Below are 18,079 nucleotides of genomic sequence, written 5' to 3' on the forward strand. Positions count from 1 at the left end.
GCCAAAGAATTGTATGCAAGAATTGTAACATTAGAAAAAGCTACAAAAGAAAAATGGAGACAGAGTTTTAATGAATTTGTTTTCATCTATTTTTCAAAAAAGAAAAAACTCGAGGTCAAAGATAAAGAGGGTATTCTCCTAAATACCTTTGCAGACAAGGAACTGTGGGGACTCAATATTTGTAGAAGGCTCTCCCCCTCCCTCTACCTTGTGACAACACGTGTTTTGCAAAGCATGTGTTTTGCAAGTTTTAATGCTGAAATCTTCCTCATTCAGATTATGAACAAGTCTCATACGTATGTGAGAAGACTTGAGTTTGACTGCACTCTTGTGGCAATGCAAGGCACTACGTATTATTTATTTTTCTATTTCTTGGTACGAAAGAGAAATAAAAAGATCATGTTTAAATATAATTATACTATTTTAATATTCATAACTGTAACATAGGATGAGTTAAGACATGTAACTTGCACAAGCATCTAATGGATGCTAACCCAGTTGTTAATGTAATTGTGAAAACAGAAATCTAGAAGAGATCTACATAAAGTTTTTTTTAATGTACGTTTACATCATCCAATAATAAACACAAAGAACAGTCTAGATTTAATGATCCCCCATTCTATTTCTTTATTATTATTTTTTCACATCTTTACTTTGCATTTGCATAGCATGGTGCACAGTACTTGAAAGATATTGGAAGACTAACTGTTGAAGTTGAACTGAATGGGCATTTGAAGGGATGGAACCAAAAAAGTGGAAAATGGAGCTGCAGTTGTACAATTGTGGTTTCTATCTTTTTCCTTTTCCTCTCTCTTCCTCCTCCTCCTCCTCCTCCCCTCCCCTCCCTCCCTCCCTCCCTCCCTCCCTCCTTCCTTCCTGACACAAGTCCTTCCATTTTGTAGCAACATGACATTAGGATGGTGTCTTTGAGACAGGCATATTTGTGCTTACATCTTTGATTACGCTTATCCATTATACTGAATCAAAATGAGCTGAGTGTGATCTGAATCTGGGATCTTTATTTACAAATCACAATTTCTAGTTTAAATGTTATTTCTTTTATTTGTTATTATTACTGTGAAGCCAGATCATTGTGGCTTATTCAATAAAGTTTCAATAAATAAGACTAGGCACATTCAGTGGATCAACATAATCTTTCAAATTATGCACTTGATCTTTGGCTATCTTTCAACTTTGCTAAAGAACTAGTCATACAGTATTTACAAACTGGGTCTTGTCATCCCAGAGCAGGATGGTTATATTAATTATAAGACAAATGTCAAATTTTGAAATGCTATTTTACATATACAATAAATTTCATTCAAGTGATTCTGAGAGAGAAACAGAGGAAAACAGATTCTGGCTTCATTTCCTATTGTTATATGTGATTCCCCCCTTTTTTTTCTTTTTTATCATGAATACAAAAAAAAAAAATTCCCATTCTGCCATTTCAATATGTTATCATGTTCTTTCCCACAAAGTCACCGACTCCCCCAGTTGTGTTGATCCCTAGCTTTTCACATTTGAGCAGAATGATGAAAATACATTACGTGATTTTCAGACCCCACTTTTGCAATAATGGAATTGAACCACCTTGTTTTCTTATTTATGCATTTAGATTCAGAAAAGGAAGTGGTGAAACTGAGCTGCTTGCTGACAGGTTTTCTGAGAAAGAGACTGTTCAGCTCATACCGGAAGCTTTGCTGTCTTCAGTTGCAGCACACTTCTAAGAAAAGCCCAAAGCCAGGAGTTCAACTTATTTTAAATGAATTTCATGGATCTGACACATTTTTCCTGTCTCCGTTGCTGCTGAGGAGGTTTCCTACAGTGTGTCACAGCCGAAGATTAACATGTTTTGCTTCCTAACTAACTAACCAGAAACAGAAATGGATTTACGAAGCACGCCCTATCGCTCCGAAGTGATCCGCTGGTCGCCCAATGACTTGGCTGACTACTTTAGGAGGGTAAGTTTCATTTTAATTGAACAGTATCATCTTTAGCATTTCCGATTAGCATTCCCAATTTTCTTCATTGGAAAGCCTGAGCTTCTTCTGTCTGTTTTCCTCGTATCCAGAAAATATATTTTTCTGTACATATATGTTTTTAGGTAATTTTAGCTTTCCAAAGTGATCCTTCCCAAAGAGTTTTAGATCTTAGCTTGTATCTAGGTAGAAATTGATTTATTTTATTTTATTATTATTTATTTTATTATTTTATTTTATTTTATTTTATTTTATTATTTTATTTTATTATTTTATTTTACTTTATTTTATTTTACTTTATTTTATTTTACTTTATTTTATTTTACTTTACTTTATTTTATTTTACTTTACTTTACTTTATTTTATTTTACTTTATTTTATTTTACTTTATTTTACTTTATTTTATTTTACTTTATTTTATTTTATTTTACTTTATTTTATTTTATTATTTGTTGCACTCTCTCCACTTATCTGTAATAAAAGCTTGGAATTCTACAAGTTGGCAATAAAGTCATCTGGTTCCTCTGTAAAGTGTGAGTGAATGTCTGCCATTCCAGATTCAAGTTATGAGGGGCCAGATTATTTACATCCAATTTGTCTCCTGATCTAAATCTATCTATGCTTGAAGGCAAGACTAATTCTTTTTTTTTCTTGGCCTACACATTCTTCCGAGAGAGAGAGAGAGAGAGAGAGAGAGAGAGAGAGAGAGAGAGAGAGGGAGGGAGGGAGGGAGGGAGGGAGGGAGGGAGGGAGGGAGGGAGGGAGGGAGAGGGAGAGGGAGAGGGAGAGGGAGAGGGAGAGGGAGAGGGAGAGGGAGAGGGAGGGAGAGACGGAGAGGTGGGGGGGACAGCATTTCTTCCTCAAAGCAAAGCTTGGAGCTTAGCTGACACTTGATTTGGAGGGCCATGATTAAAAGCTTTAAAACAAAAGACACATTTCTCACCATTAATTTCCTGGTGAGAAAAAGAAGCATTTGGTTGTGCTTTCTTTTCTTTTTCATAGCCTGGTGTTTTAGCTTTTTAACTATTGGAAGAAAGATAAGAACCAAATTCCAAAGACAGTGGCGGATTAAGCTCACTTTGCCCTAGCCACTGACAAATCTTGGTGCACCCCCTTTGTACATACTGTACAAATCTTCATTAGTTTTTTTCTTTCTTTCTCAACTTTGTGGTGCCCCCTTTGGGCCTGGTGCCCTAAGCACATGCTTAGGGGTTAATACACCACTGTGCAAAAAGTTTTTGCTGTGCTCCATTTTGCTGTACTACACACTGTGTAGCCAATATGGAATGCTGCTTGTGTTTGCCATAAAATGCCATCTCCCCTTCCCCCAAATTGAATTACAGGGTGCATAGATTGCGTAGTATACTGCAGAGCCTTGAACATGGTTTTTAGAGCCAACAGTGGGCAGCATTAAAAACAGTTTAATTCCAGAATTGTTTGTAGTCTCACTAGGTTTCTTCCTATTTTTCCATCCCTTTCTGTCAATCACTCTCTGTTTAATACCATGTTAACTATGATAAGTGACGAGGTAATACATAGACACCCCAAATAGTAACCCCACAGTATTAGGGCCAATAGTTCAGGCTCAGCTTGATGTAGCTTTCAGGAGACATAGCACTTCCTGCCTTGACTCCACTATGTGACTACGACAGCTTAATTTATTTTTCCTACAACTCATAGCAATGTGCTTTTGCAGATGAATACCATGTTAGCAGTCAGAGAGAAGTTAAACCAAGTGGCAGACTTCATTAGAGTGGAGTGGAGACAGCAGGAGCACTGACAATTACACTACCTTGGACTTACAGGTCTTCTAGCCTTGACAGATTCAATTAGTCTCTTTCAGCTTTATTATACCCCCAGGCAATAGTCAAGAATAATCAAGCTCGAGTGACAACTTTGCAGTGGCCCAGCAGCAGAGTACAATTCTGTGTAGTTCAAATGAATGTACCGATTAAGCCCTTTGTAAAACTTGAGGATGGATTTTTTGTTCTTCTTTTTTTTTATTAATTGCTTTTGTGTTCTCCAGATATACCCTTCTTGCATTGCCTTTTGTGGTCTATACTGTTTTTATGAAAAAATCTCAGCAGACAACCAGCTTTTGCACATTCTAGTTTTGCACAAAAGATTACACAAAGCCACAAAATATTGTGTTTGCTGAAAGAGCTTGATTTACATGCCTTCTGCATCTTAAAAGTCAAATTTCTTTCATGTGGTTCTCCATTATAGTATGAGCTGACAATATTAATAGGTGATGGATCTCATCTTCTTTCTCTTACCTGTTTCTTTACCTGGAGGTCGCTGGCGATTGAACTTGGAAACTTCTGAAAATAGCATATGATCCATTAGCTTCTTCCAAGTGACCATATTTTCTTGGAAAACACAAAGGACAAATCTAAAAAGAGAACAAATATGAAAGTGGTTCATAAGCATAAAAAAACCAATTGTTTATATTTATAACTTTGCCTTACAAAGGACAAGCCAAGAGCAAGACCAGGATTTTTTTTAAAAAAATACACAAATCTAAAACTCAGCTTTCTGAAATAAAGGACTGTTCTTCGTAATAAAGGATATCTGGTCACTTATCCCAAATACATCCAGAATTGTAAGAGCCAAGGTGGCGCAGTGGTTAAATGCAGCACTGCAGGCTACTGCTAGATCAGCAGGTCAGCGGTTCAAATCTCACTGGCTCAGGGTTGACTCAGCCTTCCATCCTTCCGAGGTGGGTAAAATGAGGACCCAGATTGTTGGGGGCAATATGCTGACTCTCTGTAAACCGCTTAGAGAGGCCTGAAAGGCCTATGAAGCGGTATATAAGTCTACTGCTATATTGCTATATTGCTATATAATTCAGACAAAAGTCTTGTATTGGTGTTTTGTTGTTGTTGTTAGTTGCGAAGTTGTGTCCAAACCATTGCGGCCCCATGAACAACACCCCTCCAAGCCTTCCTGTTCTCTACCATCCTCTGGACTTCATTTAAGCTCACGCCTACTGCTTCAGTGACTCTATCCAGCCACCTCATTCTTTGTCATCCCCTTCTTCTTTTGCCCTCCATCAAGCTCTTCTCCAGTGAGTCCTTCCTTCTCATTAGGTGGCCAAAGTATTTGAGTTTCATCTTCAGAATCTGGCGTTCTAAAGAGCAGTCAGGGTTGATCTCTTCTGGACTGACTGGTTTGATCACATTGCAATCCAAGGGATTGTACTTGATTTTGATTAATTTAACATTAGTACATCGATGTTTACTAACATTAAATCAGTCAAATGAGCAGCTGGTGATTTGCTAATTTTCAAGACCTTCAGGTTTTCAGAAACGAGCTCTGTTATCATTTGCACTTGGCTGTTCCTTTGTTTTGAACAGTACTGTCCTCAGCAGAATTTAGGATGATTTCAACAACTTCTCCTTTTTTCCAGAATTTGTAAATATTTATCTGATGAAAGAGCTTTATCATTCTGTCAGTAAATACTGTAAATGTGATTCCAAAACCAAAATTACACAGATAATGACTATTCTATTTCTAGTGCTCTGTTACACTTTTTAAAGCACCAGTGAGTACTTCTTATGACAACACCGACTTGCACTTCATAAACAAAAACTTTTTCCCATATTTCTTGGGGCAATTACTCCAAATGGCTCTGCCTAGGTGGAGTGCTTTCCACATGTATAACTTTATGCATCTGGATTCTCACTCTTTTCGTTGTAGGAATGTGAAGTATGACTAGGAGCTTGACTGCCAGATGGAGACTGATATAAGGAATTTATTTTTATGGATACATGCTCTGCTTTTTAGCAGAGTGGATTTCTAGAAATAGAGTTGTTTGTTGTGGGGTGCAAATCTTATAGTTCAAATATTTTTGAAAGTGGTTTGTCCGAATGTTACCCATGATAATTTAGCATCAGGTAAATTAGGGGCTGACTTTTTCAGCACATTGGTGTTTAAAGCATTAGAGAATTCTGAATTAATCAGCAGTGGGTTGCTATGCAAAGTCCTATTCAACTTCTGGTCTTCCTGCAGCTTTAGTTGCCATATTTTCAATTTAGTGGTTGATCATGCGATCAGCAATAGAATAGCATAAAATATTCTTTATTGGTCACGTGATTGGACACACAAAGAATTTGTCTCCGGTGTATAAGCTCACAGTTTACATACAAGTAACAAAGTGATAGATCATATATCATAGGTCATAGTTACAATCATTGATCAAAAGATACGACAGCAAATGATAAATTATAAGATACCAATAGGAAAAGGCAGTAGGATAGATGAGAAAGATGAGAAAGATGAGAAAGGTGAGATAATGATAATAACAATATAACTTCCTACATCGGTAAATATATTTAGGCCTAAGACAGTGCTGTGGGAATTAGGTGTTCAGCAGAGTGATGGTGGGGTGTGGAATTATCTTTGTGTTTAATTGTTTTGACATGCAATGCCTTATAGCGACGGCCTGAGGGAAGAAGTGGAAACAGTTTATGTGCAGGATGTGAGGGGTCTGTAAATATTTTTTCAACCCTCTTTCTGGTCCATGCAGTGTAGAGATCATCAATGGAAGGCAGGCTGGTTGCAATTGTTTTCTCTGCAGTCCTAATTATCTATAACTAACAATGTGGAAAGTTGTTGCAAACCCATCTTAGTATTTTCTTCTTGTGTCTAGCGCTAGATCATCTTTTGTATAACTTTAAAGAAGTAGTTTCTTTAGATGTCCTTTTCTTGGTACTACTTTTCAGTACTTTTCAACTTGAGCAACATGTTCAGTCCTTACAGGCAGAGGTCAATTCAATCAATCTAATTGCTGCTGCAAGAAACAAGGATATAAGTGAGATGTTCTATGTTTTGGTTCAAGAAGAGAGATTTCAGTGAGTCAGGAAACTCTCATGAATTCAGTGTTCACTGTATGAATATAATGTAACCTGTAATGAAGTATACTGAATTCGTTTAAAAGTGAACTTAAATTTAGAAAAAAAAAGAACATTGTTTCCATCAGTGGTGGATTTCAAAATTTTTAGAACCTCTTCTGTAGGTGTGGCCTGCTTTGTGGGAGTGGCTTGCTGGCCATGTGACCAGGTGGGAGTGTGTTGCCAGCCATGTGACCAAGTGGGAGTGGCTTGGCAGTCATGTGACTGGGTGGGCGTGGTCAACTTGTAAAATGTGGTGAAACTCACTTCACAACGCTCTTGTTTAGCAACCGAAATATTGGCTCAGAAACTCTGGCATTTGAAGCACATAAGTCTTAAAGCTGTCAAGACCCTTGCACCCCGAACCCTTTAGAACCCCCCCCCAGGGGTTCTAAAACTTGATAGCTTTAAGACTTGTGGACTTCAACTCCCAGAATTCCTCCTCCAGTCATGTTGGCTCAGAAACTCTGACATCGAAGTGTGCAAGTCTTAAAGCTGTCAAGTTACAAGACCCTTGCACTCCTACCCCTTTAGAAAAAAAACCCAGGGATGTTCAAACTTGACAGCTTTAAGACTTTAAGATTTAGATAGGACTCTTAGAGGCAGGTGGGGTGATTGGTGAGCCAGCCAATCAATGAGCGGCGGGCATGCGTCGGGAGGAAGCTGGAACCAGTTCTAAACGGCATGGTAGATTTGTGGAACCTCTTCTATAGAAGAGGTTAGAACTGGCAGGAGAGAGAGAGAGAGAGAGAGAGAACACATGGCTGGCAAGCCACTCCCACAAAGGAGGCCACACCCACAGAGTAGGTTCAAAAAATTTTTGAAACCCACCACTGCTCTGTAGTGTGACACACCTCCTCTGGTTGAAATCACAGCCACTAGCAATGGCCTAATGAGACTGTTCTGCACCCAGATTTGTTTTTGGGTGGTTAGGTAATGTCTATGCACAGGAGAAACCATTAAAATATTATCAATATTTGTAAACTTTTGCCATCCAACTCTGGATAGTATACAGCGAGGAAAACAAGATGACCCAAACTAAACCAAATTGCAATATTAATTGTTTACCTATTAATATAATGAATTCCACTATTACTCAAAGGCATATCAGAATAGGACAGTTTTTAATTGCCTTAGAGAGAATCGGGAAGCAAGGGGAAAATGCTAGCTAAGGAATTCTGGGAGTTGAAGTCTACACGTCTGAAAGTTGCTGAGTTTAAAAATACTGCTTTAGAGATATTACTGAAAACAACTGGCTTCCTGGCCCACATTGGGTAAACCTCTTAAAGCAATAGGAAGCTCAGCAAGCCCTCACTAGATATTTGGACATGATGGGTAGACTCATTTATATGAAAAGTGGTAGGTTCCTGATATCTCTGAGTGTTATGTCATTTGCAACTTTATAAGTGATACTTTAATAACTCTGCAGTAGCAAGCTCCTGACAGTGGTTTAGCAGTTGCATTCTGTATCAGCTGTGAGTTGTCTCCAAAGCAGAGGTGGGTTGCTGGTCCGGATTGGGCAAACTGATAGTAGCGGTGATGGGAGGTTCCACCCAACCGCCCGGATGCATGTGCAAGAGCATGAGAGCGAACCCATAGTAAAAAAATTGGAAATCCACCACTGCTTCAAAAGCAGATCCACATAGAATGCCTTGCAGTAATCCAGATGTCTACTAATCAAGGTGGAAGTTATCTTTGTTGGAGCATCCTGAGTGAATTTTAACCAAAGCTTATCATTAATAAAGTTTATTTTCATTTACAGTTAAACTTCAAGGATTGCGAGAAAGTTGTGAGGAAACTTAACATAACTGGACAAAGATTTCTGGTAAGTTTTTCAATACTTTCATAAATTTACAGAATATAGAGTTGGAATTAAACATAAGGATTATTTAATCCAATTCTCTAGAAAGTCCAGGAAGACCATTTAAACCTTGCTACAATTTTCAGAAAGATATGTCAAAAGCTACAATTTTTAGGTATGCAATCAGTTAATCAATCAATCAATCAATCAATCAATCATTATTGATGGATAATAAGTAAGCTAATAAAAACAAAGAGTTATCAGTGAATAATTAGGAAAGAAGGTGAAGGAACGAGGAAACAGCATGTCTTGCAAGTTACATTTAAGCAAATATCACTCTCATGTGACCATTGCAATTCTATTTTTATTTTATAATAAGCATCCTCAGTAACCAAAATGATGGCATGTGCCTAATTATAGCATGCTGCTTTTTTTGTGTGTTTCAGAACATGTCTGAAAATGATATTCAGAAGTTTCCAAAGCTAAAAGTTCCGTAAGTAAATCACAAGCATTTTAAAATCTGATTCTGTCACCATTAAGCTGATGCTAAATATGTGGAAAAGAAAACCATCACAATCTAATTAAAAGGAAAACTAATTCCTTGAATATAGGGATGCAGTGGCTCAGTGGTTGAAACACTGAGCTTGTCGATCAGAAAGGTCGACAGTTCGGTGATTCAAATCCCTAGGACTGCTTAACGGGGTGAGCTCCCATTACTGTTCCAGCTTCTGCCAACCTAGCAGTTTGAAAGCACATAAAAAAATTCAAGTAGAAAAATAGGAATCACCTTTAGTGGGAAGATAAGAGCATTTTTTGTGCCTTTGGCGTTTAGTCATGCCAGCCACATGTCTACGGAGACATCTTTGGTCAATGCTGGCTCTTCAGCTTTGAAACGGAGATGAACACCACCCCTAGAGTTGGGAATAACTAGCACATATATGCGAGGGGAACCTTTACCTTTACCTTAATTCCTTGAACTGGACTCACTTGAGAAGAACATAATGCTGGGAAAGATTGAGGGCAAAAGAAGAAGGGGACGACAGACAATGAGGTGACTGGATGGAGTCACTGAAGCAGTCAGTGTGAGATGATGGTAGAGGACAGGAAGGTCTGGAGGAACAATGTCCATGGGGTCGCGATGGGTCAGACACAACTTCGCAAGTAACACAACAACTATACCTTGAATACAAGTTCTGCTTATGCTCACTAGAGGCTTTCCTCCACCACTCCCTGGCTCAAACTGTCTTGCCCTGGATCATATAAAATTAATTTCCTTTCCATGACAATGTAAACATGAGGGCAGAAACCGATTTCTGAAAGAGATACAGCATTGGCCCAAACAGGAAACACTACTGGAATCTACTCAAGGAATAGATACAACCCATACAACCTTTTCTAATTTAAACAACTTGATCAGAATACAAACTGAGTTTATTTATTTATAAATAAGTATACCTAAAATAAAGACCTTGGGTAAAATCTAACTTGTGTTGGATTTAGATTTCATTAAAATCGGTAAGAATAAGTCACGGCCACTTTTTTGTCCAAATTACTATGGGACCATAAAGAAGTTGAATTAGATGCCATTGATGCCATTAGCATTTTCTAACACTTATTATAGAATTAAATGTAGAAAGGAATAGAAATAATGATATTATTTTTATAGCTAACTATAATATCATTTTTCTTCCTTATATAAAGCTGGTCCTAAATCTCCAATTTCAATTATATTATAAGAAATGTCAGGAACATCTAAACCTTTCACAATTTTTTTTTTACTTTTCACATCAGGAAAGGATAAAGGTGTATGGAGAGCAATTAATTGTGTTGGTATAAACTAGATTTACTGATGCTTCCTTTTCTTATCTGCTTCCTTTAATGTTTTCGTTTACTACTTCTTTCTTCAGTGCTATGTATTATGCCACTTATTACCCCAAAAGGGAGCAACATGTTTGGGTTTGTAAGAATGCATGTCTGAAATTTAATTGTTGTCAAGCAAAAAATGTTCATTCCTGTCTTCTATGGTAGGCAATTGATATGAATATATAAATTACATAATCCAGTGATATTTTGACTCACAGGATTATGGCTTTTAAAAAAAACACTAAATCATCCTGACACTATTATTGTCCTTCTTTAATTGCTTTAGAAGTGATATAGTTGTACTGAAGTTCTACTACATGCATTTTTAAAACCTAAATTATTGCTCTGGGATCTTTGCAAATGCATGCAACAATTTATTGAGGTTGTTTCGGTACATTTAGGAAATATAAATAATATTCTGGTACAAATGCAACACTCTGTAGAATTCCAATTTCTGAAATATGTCATAATTGTTCCTGGCTGCTCCAAATATATCCCAGAACTTTTCAGGCATCCTAGGCAGAACCCTTCTGCGTGAGAATTGTGAAATATTAGTATCAAAATATATCAAGGGCTCCAGGATGTAGAGAGCCGTAGTATAAGAACGCTTGCTTGATCTTTTCTGCTATATTTTGATATGGTTTTTCCTTTCAGTAGCATGTGTTTTCCTGTCTCAGCTTTAGTATCCAAAATAGCTTCAAGATCACATGTTTTACAACACACAATATCACTTTTTTAATTCCACCCACATAGTAGTTCTTGAGGGTTTTTTCCCCATTTATAGTTCTTTTGCTTTTTTTCTCAACCATCTCAACAATGGCAATGTTAAGAGTAGGAGGAAGAATGTTGGTCTCGTAATTGATAAAGAATTACTGTTTTTCATAGGCATTATACAGGAATTATTCAGACTGGCCAACCAGAGGCTCAGATTGTTTTGGATAATGAAAAAAAAGCACCAAGAAAGTTTTGTTAGTGTCTGCCCAAAATTGAAAACATAGCACCTGAGTCCTGATAGTCATACTTCTGCCACAAATATTCTGCGAGATTTGATTAACATGCATGAACTAAGTCAAAGAGAAAAGAGAGAAGACTTATAAGAAGCCTGTTTATTGCATGAGGTTTGGATCCCCTGTACATACATGGCATAGCTTAAATCTTGTGAACTCATTTTGCATTGTGGTCACTGTTTGTTCTCTGATTGTGTTCTGCTTTATTCCAAACACAGAAAATACTTTGCAAATGCTAAAAAGTGCATTGTGTGTGGCCTTAACAAATAGTGTTGCTGTTGCTCATTCAGGTTTCTTTATTTGCTTAAGAAAAAAAAGACTCCCAAACCAATTGCCACTTAGGTTTTTGTTTATTGTTCATGAGATTTGTTGAAATATATCTGTTGCTATTGACATCTCTGCTAAATTTAGTTTTATTGCTTTTTTCTGCAAGCAGAAGTTTCAGAAACCATCTTTAATGGTTGCCTCCACTGTTTGCTAGGAATTTTTGTTTTTAATATTGTTTAAGTTATTATCCCCTTGGTCGATTTTATATGTGTGGCTAATACACAACAGATACCTATCTCATGTTGCTCCATTAATTTTAAATACCCAAAGATAAGAGCTCTAAAAATGTTTTTAAATTTTATTCAGTTGGAACACAGAACGTTCAAATGTTATTATATTTCACTTTATTGCACTATGCATCTGTCCACCCATCCACCCACTTACATGTTTGTCAAGACCAATGAGTATAAATTTGTGGATATAAACTCCATATCACACAAAAAAGTAGACAAGATAATAAAAAGCAATGAGAGTCATATACAATTCCAATCAAATGTTATTATCTCATTTCCCATGTCCATTCATTCACATCTTATACATACATGTAGTGGCTGAATTAATCCATTGTACTAAGCAAGTAAAATAGTTTGTTTTGTTTTTGTTTAAACTTTATATAATTCTTGTAATTTATCAGTTGTGATTTGTGACACAGAGCTATAATTCACTTTGGATTACTTAACAGACTGTGGTTTAAACAAAATATGTGCTAATACTATATGTGGAGCCAGCATCCTTCCTTCCCTTTCTTAAATGTTTATATGAATATACATGTGTCAGGAGACTTATGCTATATTGCTTATGTGCCATTAAGTTAATGTTGACTCTTAGTGACCACATAGATGGATTTTCTCCAGAATATTAGATCATCTAACATGGAATCTAACCACCTTGCTGCTGATTGTGCCTTTTCTTTTTCATGTCACCCTTCTTGGCATTATGAACATCTCTAGAGAGTTACGACTTTGCATAATGTATCGAACATATAATAAATTCAGCCTGGTCATTGCATGTCAAATGAGAACTCTGAATTGATTTGTGCTATGATATATTTGCTTGGTTTCAGGAGTCTTCTTCAACACCGAAGTTCAAAAGCAACCAGAATTCTTTCTATTTTACAGTTTCAAACCCTAATTTTCAATTCCGTAAAGTTTCACAGAAAAAGCATTGTTTGCATGATTCTGATCTTTGTTGGTAAAAACACATCCCAGATCTGAATATCTTTTTCAAGGTCTTTATCACAATTCTACCAAATGCTGATATGTGGCTTTTTAAAAAAATGCCAGTTCCTTTAATTTTTCATGATTCTAAACCAAATACTATTCAATATTTCAGTAACTTGATTATCAATTTTAAGGCTGGTTGCTATATATATACATACATACATATTATCAACCATTCTTTTTTCAATCAAAATAACAGAGACTTAAAATTGTTTTACATTAAAAAATACAATTTGCTACAAAGAAACTACTCAGAAGAGGAAAGTTCATGCTTCAAGTAACCTTGAAAAGGCTAGTGCCCCTGAAAAGCCTTGGAGTTGAGTGTTCATTAAGTTGAGCTCAACAGCTTTTATCGTCTTAGACACATCCTTGTAGTTTTCTTGCAACAGTAGGGTTGTTTTTCAATTGTTCATTGTTTTTCATTGTTTTGCCTCCAATCCTGAAGTTCTCTATGATCTCCTATCCCAATGTTAATCACTGTTCCTACTTAGTTCCCAAGCCCAAGTGAGCATATTGTTGTTGACTTAGGATGTCTTGGTTTCTCTACTGGGAAACTGCTAAATGGCTAGATGGCAACTACTAGATGGATGTTTCTCCCTGCTTCTCTTAGGAAATGAAGTTCCAAAGTCAGGCTATCTGGAGGGCAGGAAAACAAATAATTGTAAGGTCTGGAAGCACAGACAGCTGAGTTGTTACTAATCCAAGAGGCAGAATCTGAAATTTCTGTGCCTAAGGAAGCCAGGGGACATCAGCCTGCCCCATTAGATCTCACGAAGAAGGCATGCTATGGCACCTTTAGCTAAGGGACCTAAATTTGCAGAAGACATGCCTTCTTTGCTGCGGTGCCTGTCTTATAGAACTTCCTTTCCTGGGAAACTATACTGGTCCCATCGCTTTTGAATTTTCAAAAGACTGGGTATGCTGCTAGGCCTGGACTTCTCAGGAATCAGAGATTTGTCTTGATGGCTGATGAGGTCATTTTTTTAATCCTCCCTTAAGTACTTTGGTTTTTATGATGTTTATTACTATGGCTTTTTATCTTTTTATTTGTTTTTATAATGGCTGATTCATTAATTTTTATGTGCCAAGTTGCCTTATAGCAGTATTGTAAGTGATAGCATAGTTAGAATGTAAACACTTAAGCCTTTGTTTCGTTATCCTCGCTCTTCCCACACCACACACACACACCCCCCGTACCAAGATCTGCAGACATACAAAAAGAAAGGAAGTAGAGAATAGAGGAACTGGAGGAAGGAAGAGAAACTTCTCCATTGAGCATTTCTGTTTTAGTGTGTTTTAACTTTAGAATGTTAAGTGAATTCCCTCTAGTTTAAATCTGCTGATTCTAAAATTTTGCCAGATAGTGCTTTCAATTAGCATCGGTGAAGAATCATATTCTATGTGCAGTTTTTAAGTCTGAGTATTAAGAACGAGCTACTGAACTGTTCAAAAAGCATTGTTGCCTCTTTCATTAGACCACTGAACTGTTCAAAAAGCATTGCTGCCTCTTTCATTAGACCATCCAGCCACTCCAAAAATTCAAAGAATCTCTGCTTGGATTCAGTAAGTGGTTGACCCTGACAGCTTCCTCACCAGGGATTTATATTAATTTACAACTTCATCCAGCCATTGCTGTGGTGCTATCAAGTCTACCTTGATCGATAGTGATTTATGAAATGTGACCTATTTGGGGGGCATCTGTTATCATTTGCTTTATATATATATTGTGTGCGTGTGTGTTTACTTACTTGATTTATATAGCCACCCACCTCACTTTTATATGACACCAGATGGCTTACAATAAAACAAATAAAAAAATAAAACACATAACATAAAACAACATACTGTAAAAACACATAGCAGCTGGGCATGATATAAACTATCATGTTATAAATCTCTTAGATTTTCCCCCTCAGGGCAAAAGAACTGTTGAGAAATGAAATGAGAGATACAATGTAAGAGAAAAGGGATGGGAAGTTAGTGGGAAAAGAACATGGCCACTATTTATCTTGCTAGAGGAGAGATTAGAGATTGTTTCTCTCTCAATGGAAAATATCCTTGGCTGATCTTCAGTTTTTTTCAGAATCAGGAAAAGCAAAAGCACATCTCCTTCCTTTGCTATTCTTCTGATATAAACCCTTGATTTGGATTCCCCCACATGACTCTAACAGAGGTAACTTTCAAACATTGTTGCTTCTCATCAGTCTCTCCAATCTCAAAAATCTTTTTTAAAAGCCTCAGTGAGGCCAAGTGACTTTTGCAAGGCAGGAAATGCAAGTAGAAACAACACCGGTTTTCATTTCATAACCACATTGTCTTGCTGATCGGGCGAAGGCCCAATAATGTGAATTCTACATTACCTGACTTTTGTTTGAAATGCTTTTGGATGGTGGCTTTCTCTCAGGTAAGAGCAGAAAAGAGAGAGATTGCCAATCCGGTAAGAACATGCAACAGGATGCAGTGGGCGTGCAGGTTTTTGTTTTAATTCCCTCTCTCCCTCTGCTCTTTTGTGGCTTGTTTATTTGTTAGTCATCTAGCCTCAAAGTTCATTCAGCCTTTTCTTATTGCTAGTAGGAGACTGTTTTCCATTACCATCTTTCCATATGGTTCTTCTTCCATATGGTTCTTCTATCTTCCATTACTGCTATGATCACAGTATCCCCATCATGTGACCAAACCTGGACAAAGTACTCCAAAGTTTTACCAAAGCAGGATAAAGTGATACTAACACTTTGTGTAATCTTGATACCCTGATTCTGTTGATGCAGCCTAGGACTGCATTGACATTTTTGGCAGCTGCAACACACTGTTGGCTCATGCTTAAGTGATTGTGTACTAGAACAGTGTGTAGATCCTGTCACAGTTACTGCAGTTCTATACCTGTGCCTTTTTTCTTTTTTGCTTAAGTATAAAACATTAATTTCTCACTACTGAATTTTGTTGGATAGGGCCCAGTGATTAAGTCTGTTAAGATTCTTCTGGATCTTGACCCTATGTTCTAAAGTGTTAGCTATTCCTCCCAGATTTGTGTCATCTGCAAATTTGATGACTTCTCTTTCTATCCGATCTAGTCGATCTATCTCCATAAATCATTTATGGAGGTGGATGGATGGATGGATGGATGGATGGATGGATCAATCAATCAATCAATCAATCAATTCCAAGCCACAGTATAAAACTCCTTTTGCTGTTTTTAATTTGCATTGCTAATGTTGCATTTGTATTGCTTTTTTTCCTCTGCATTTTGAACAGGATTGCTTCTTTTCCCAACTGAAAATTCTAGATTTGATTGTGTTGTTGTTATATGCGGTATCAGCCTAAAATGATTTGAATCCTTGGATGTTGAGTTCTTTTTGTTGACTGATATGATTTGGGGTGGGGGAGTTGGGTGTGTGGTATGGGCAATTGTGTTTACTCACCAAGATTAAATTATTCAATCCTTTAGATGACTTGATTTTGAATTCTGAATACCTGTAGTACATTGATCGGGCTGAAGAGAGTAAGGGACAAGACTGTTTTCTTCTTTTAGTCATCTAAACTCCAATGTAGTTGTGTCAATCTACTGCTGAGAATTTTCTGCAAATGTGCCTTACTATTTTTTTCCACTAATGTTAAACCATAATAAGACCTTTGTCTAATATAACAGAGATAAATAGATGGATATATAATGATCTTGGTGTACAAGATTTCATGCAACATATGATGGAACCTTTGATCAAAACCATATGGAATGAAAGAGAGCAATGAAGTGATGTGTGGGTTAGAGAGCCAATTTCTTGAAGTTCAAATGAAGTTCTGACAGGGAATGTTGTATTTTTCTCTGTAGATGCCCAAGGGTAAAGCATTAAGGAAGGAAGGTCTGTGATGGTTTAAATCCATATAGTCATATGGGTACTTTGGCAGGATGAATAGTTTATGAATCCCCAATTTATCAAGTCTTGCAGAGTTGCAGTTGCTCGATTTCTTTTTTTGAAGGTCTGAATCTAGATTGCTAGCAAAAATTAGCTTGAAAAACTACAGCAACATGTATCTTCCAGGTTGCAAAATCAATAAGCTAAAGGATCTCCCAATAAAACTCAGCTTAAGACAATAATTAAGTTGATAAATGCAAACACTTGTCATAAGAAAAATTAGCCCAGTTACAAATCCCTCTACTTGGGCTATTTCTACATGAATCTGGACAAGTCTATTTTCTGGAGTCTAACTCAAGAGATAAGTGGCACTGAACTGCAAGGGTAAGAAGTTATTTATTCACCATGTACATCTCCTAAGCATTAAGGATTTTTTTGAAAGTGTGAAATATACTGCAGTGGTAAAAACTGAACTATATAGATAACCTTTGTTGTTGTTTTTTACTGCGGGCACACTGACACACATTAAAAATGAAATTCTGTTGCCTACTCTCAATAGTGTACACATACATAACACATATATACACGTTATTACACAGACAAACACACACAGACACACACACACACACACACGTATCTACATACCTCACACACAAACAAATATGCATACATACATGCATGCATGCATACATACATACATACATACATACCCACCCATACACCTATATATCTATCCATGTATCCATATATCTATACCTTTACCTATATCTATCTCTATCTATCCAACCATCCATCCACCCACCCACCCCTCTCTCTCTTTCTCTCTCTCTCTCTCTCTCTCTCTCTCTATCTATCTATCTATCTATCTATCTATCTATCTATCTATCTAATCTATCTATCATCTACCTATCTACACATTAATCACTGCCCATCTTGAATACATGTCAGAAAGAGGAAGCTTGAGAGGTTGTAAGATTATAAACAATAATTTCTTGACCCGTCATGTTGCAATTACACTGCATGCATAAATGTATAGTTCTGCATTTATGACCACTTTATAAACCATCAACAAGCTAAAAGGAAAAGAAAACACTGAAAGGGAAATTTGGTCTTACCAGTTCCTTCTTTATAAACAT

At 36.9% G+C, this 18,079-nt stretch overlaps 1 protein-coding gene across 1 annotated transcript in view; it reads left to right on the forward strand.

The window, feature by feature from the left end:
* Positions 1 to 1,682: 1,682 nt before the first annotated feature.
* Positions 1,683 to 18,079, forward strand: part of LCP2 (lymphocyte cytosolic protein 2) — a 46,001-nt gene continuing 29,604 nt past the window's right edge. Inside the window, exons 1-3 of the mRNA XM_087708236.1 lie at positions 1,683 to 1,964; positions 8,637 to 8,699; positions 9,122 to 9,168. Of these exons, the coding sequence (XP_087564362.1) occupies positions 1,887 to 1,964; positions 8,637 to 8,699; positions 9,122 to 9,168 (188 nt within the window). The 5' untranslated portion in view covers positions 1,683 to 1,886. The remainder of the gene's footprint in view (positions 1,965 to 8,636; positions 8,700 to 9,121; positions 9,169 to 18,079) is intronic.

Source organism: Thamnophis sirtalis, unplaced genomic scaffold (assembly GCF_051295495.1).
Source record: "Thamnophis sirtalis isolate CommonGarterSnake01/CBP01778 unplaced genomic scaffold, rThaSir2_p1.2 scaffold_3, whole genome shotgun sequence".
Lineage (NCBI taxonomy): Eukaryota > Metazoa > Chordata > Lepidosauria > Squamata > Natricidae > Thamnophis > Thamnophis sirtalis.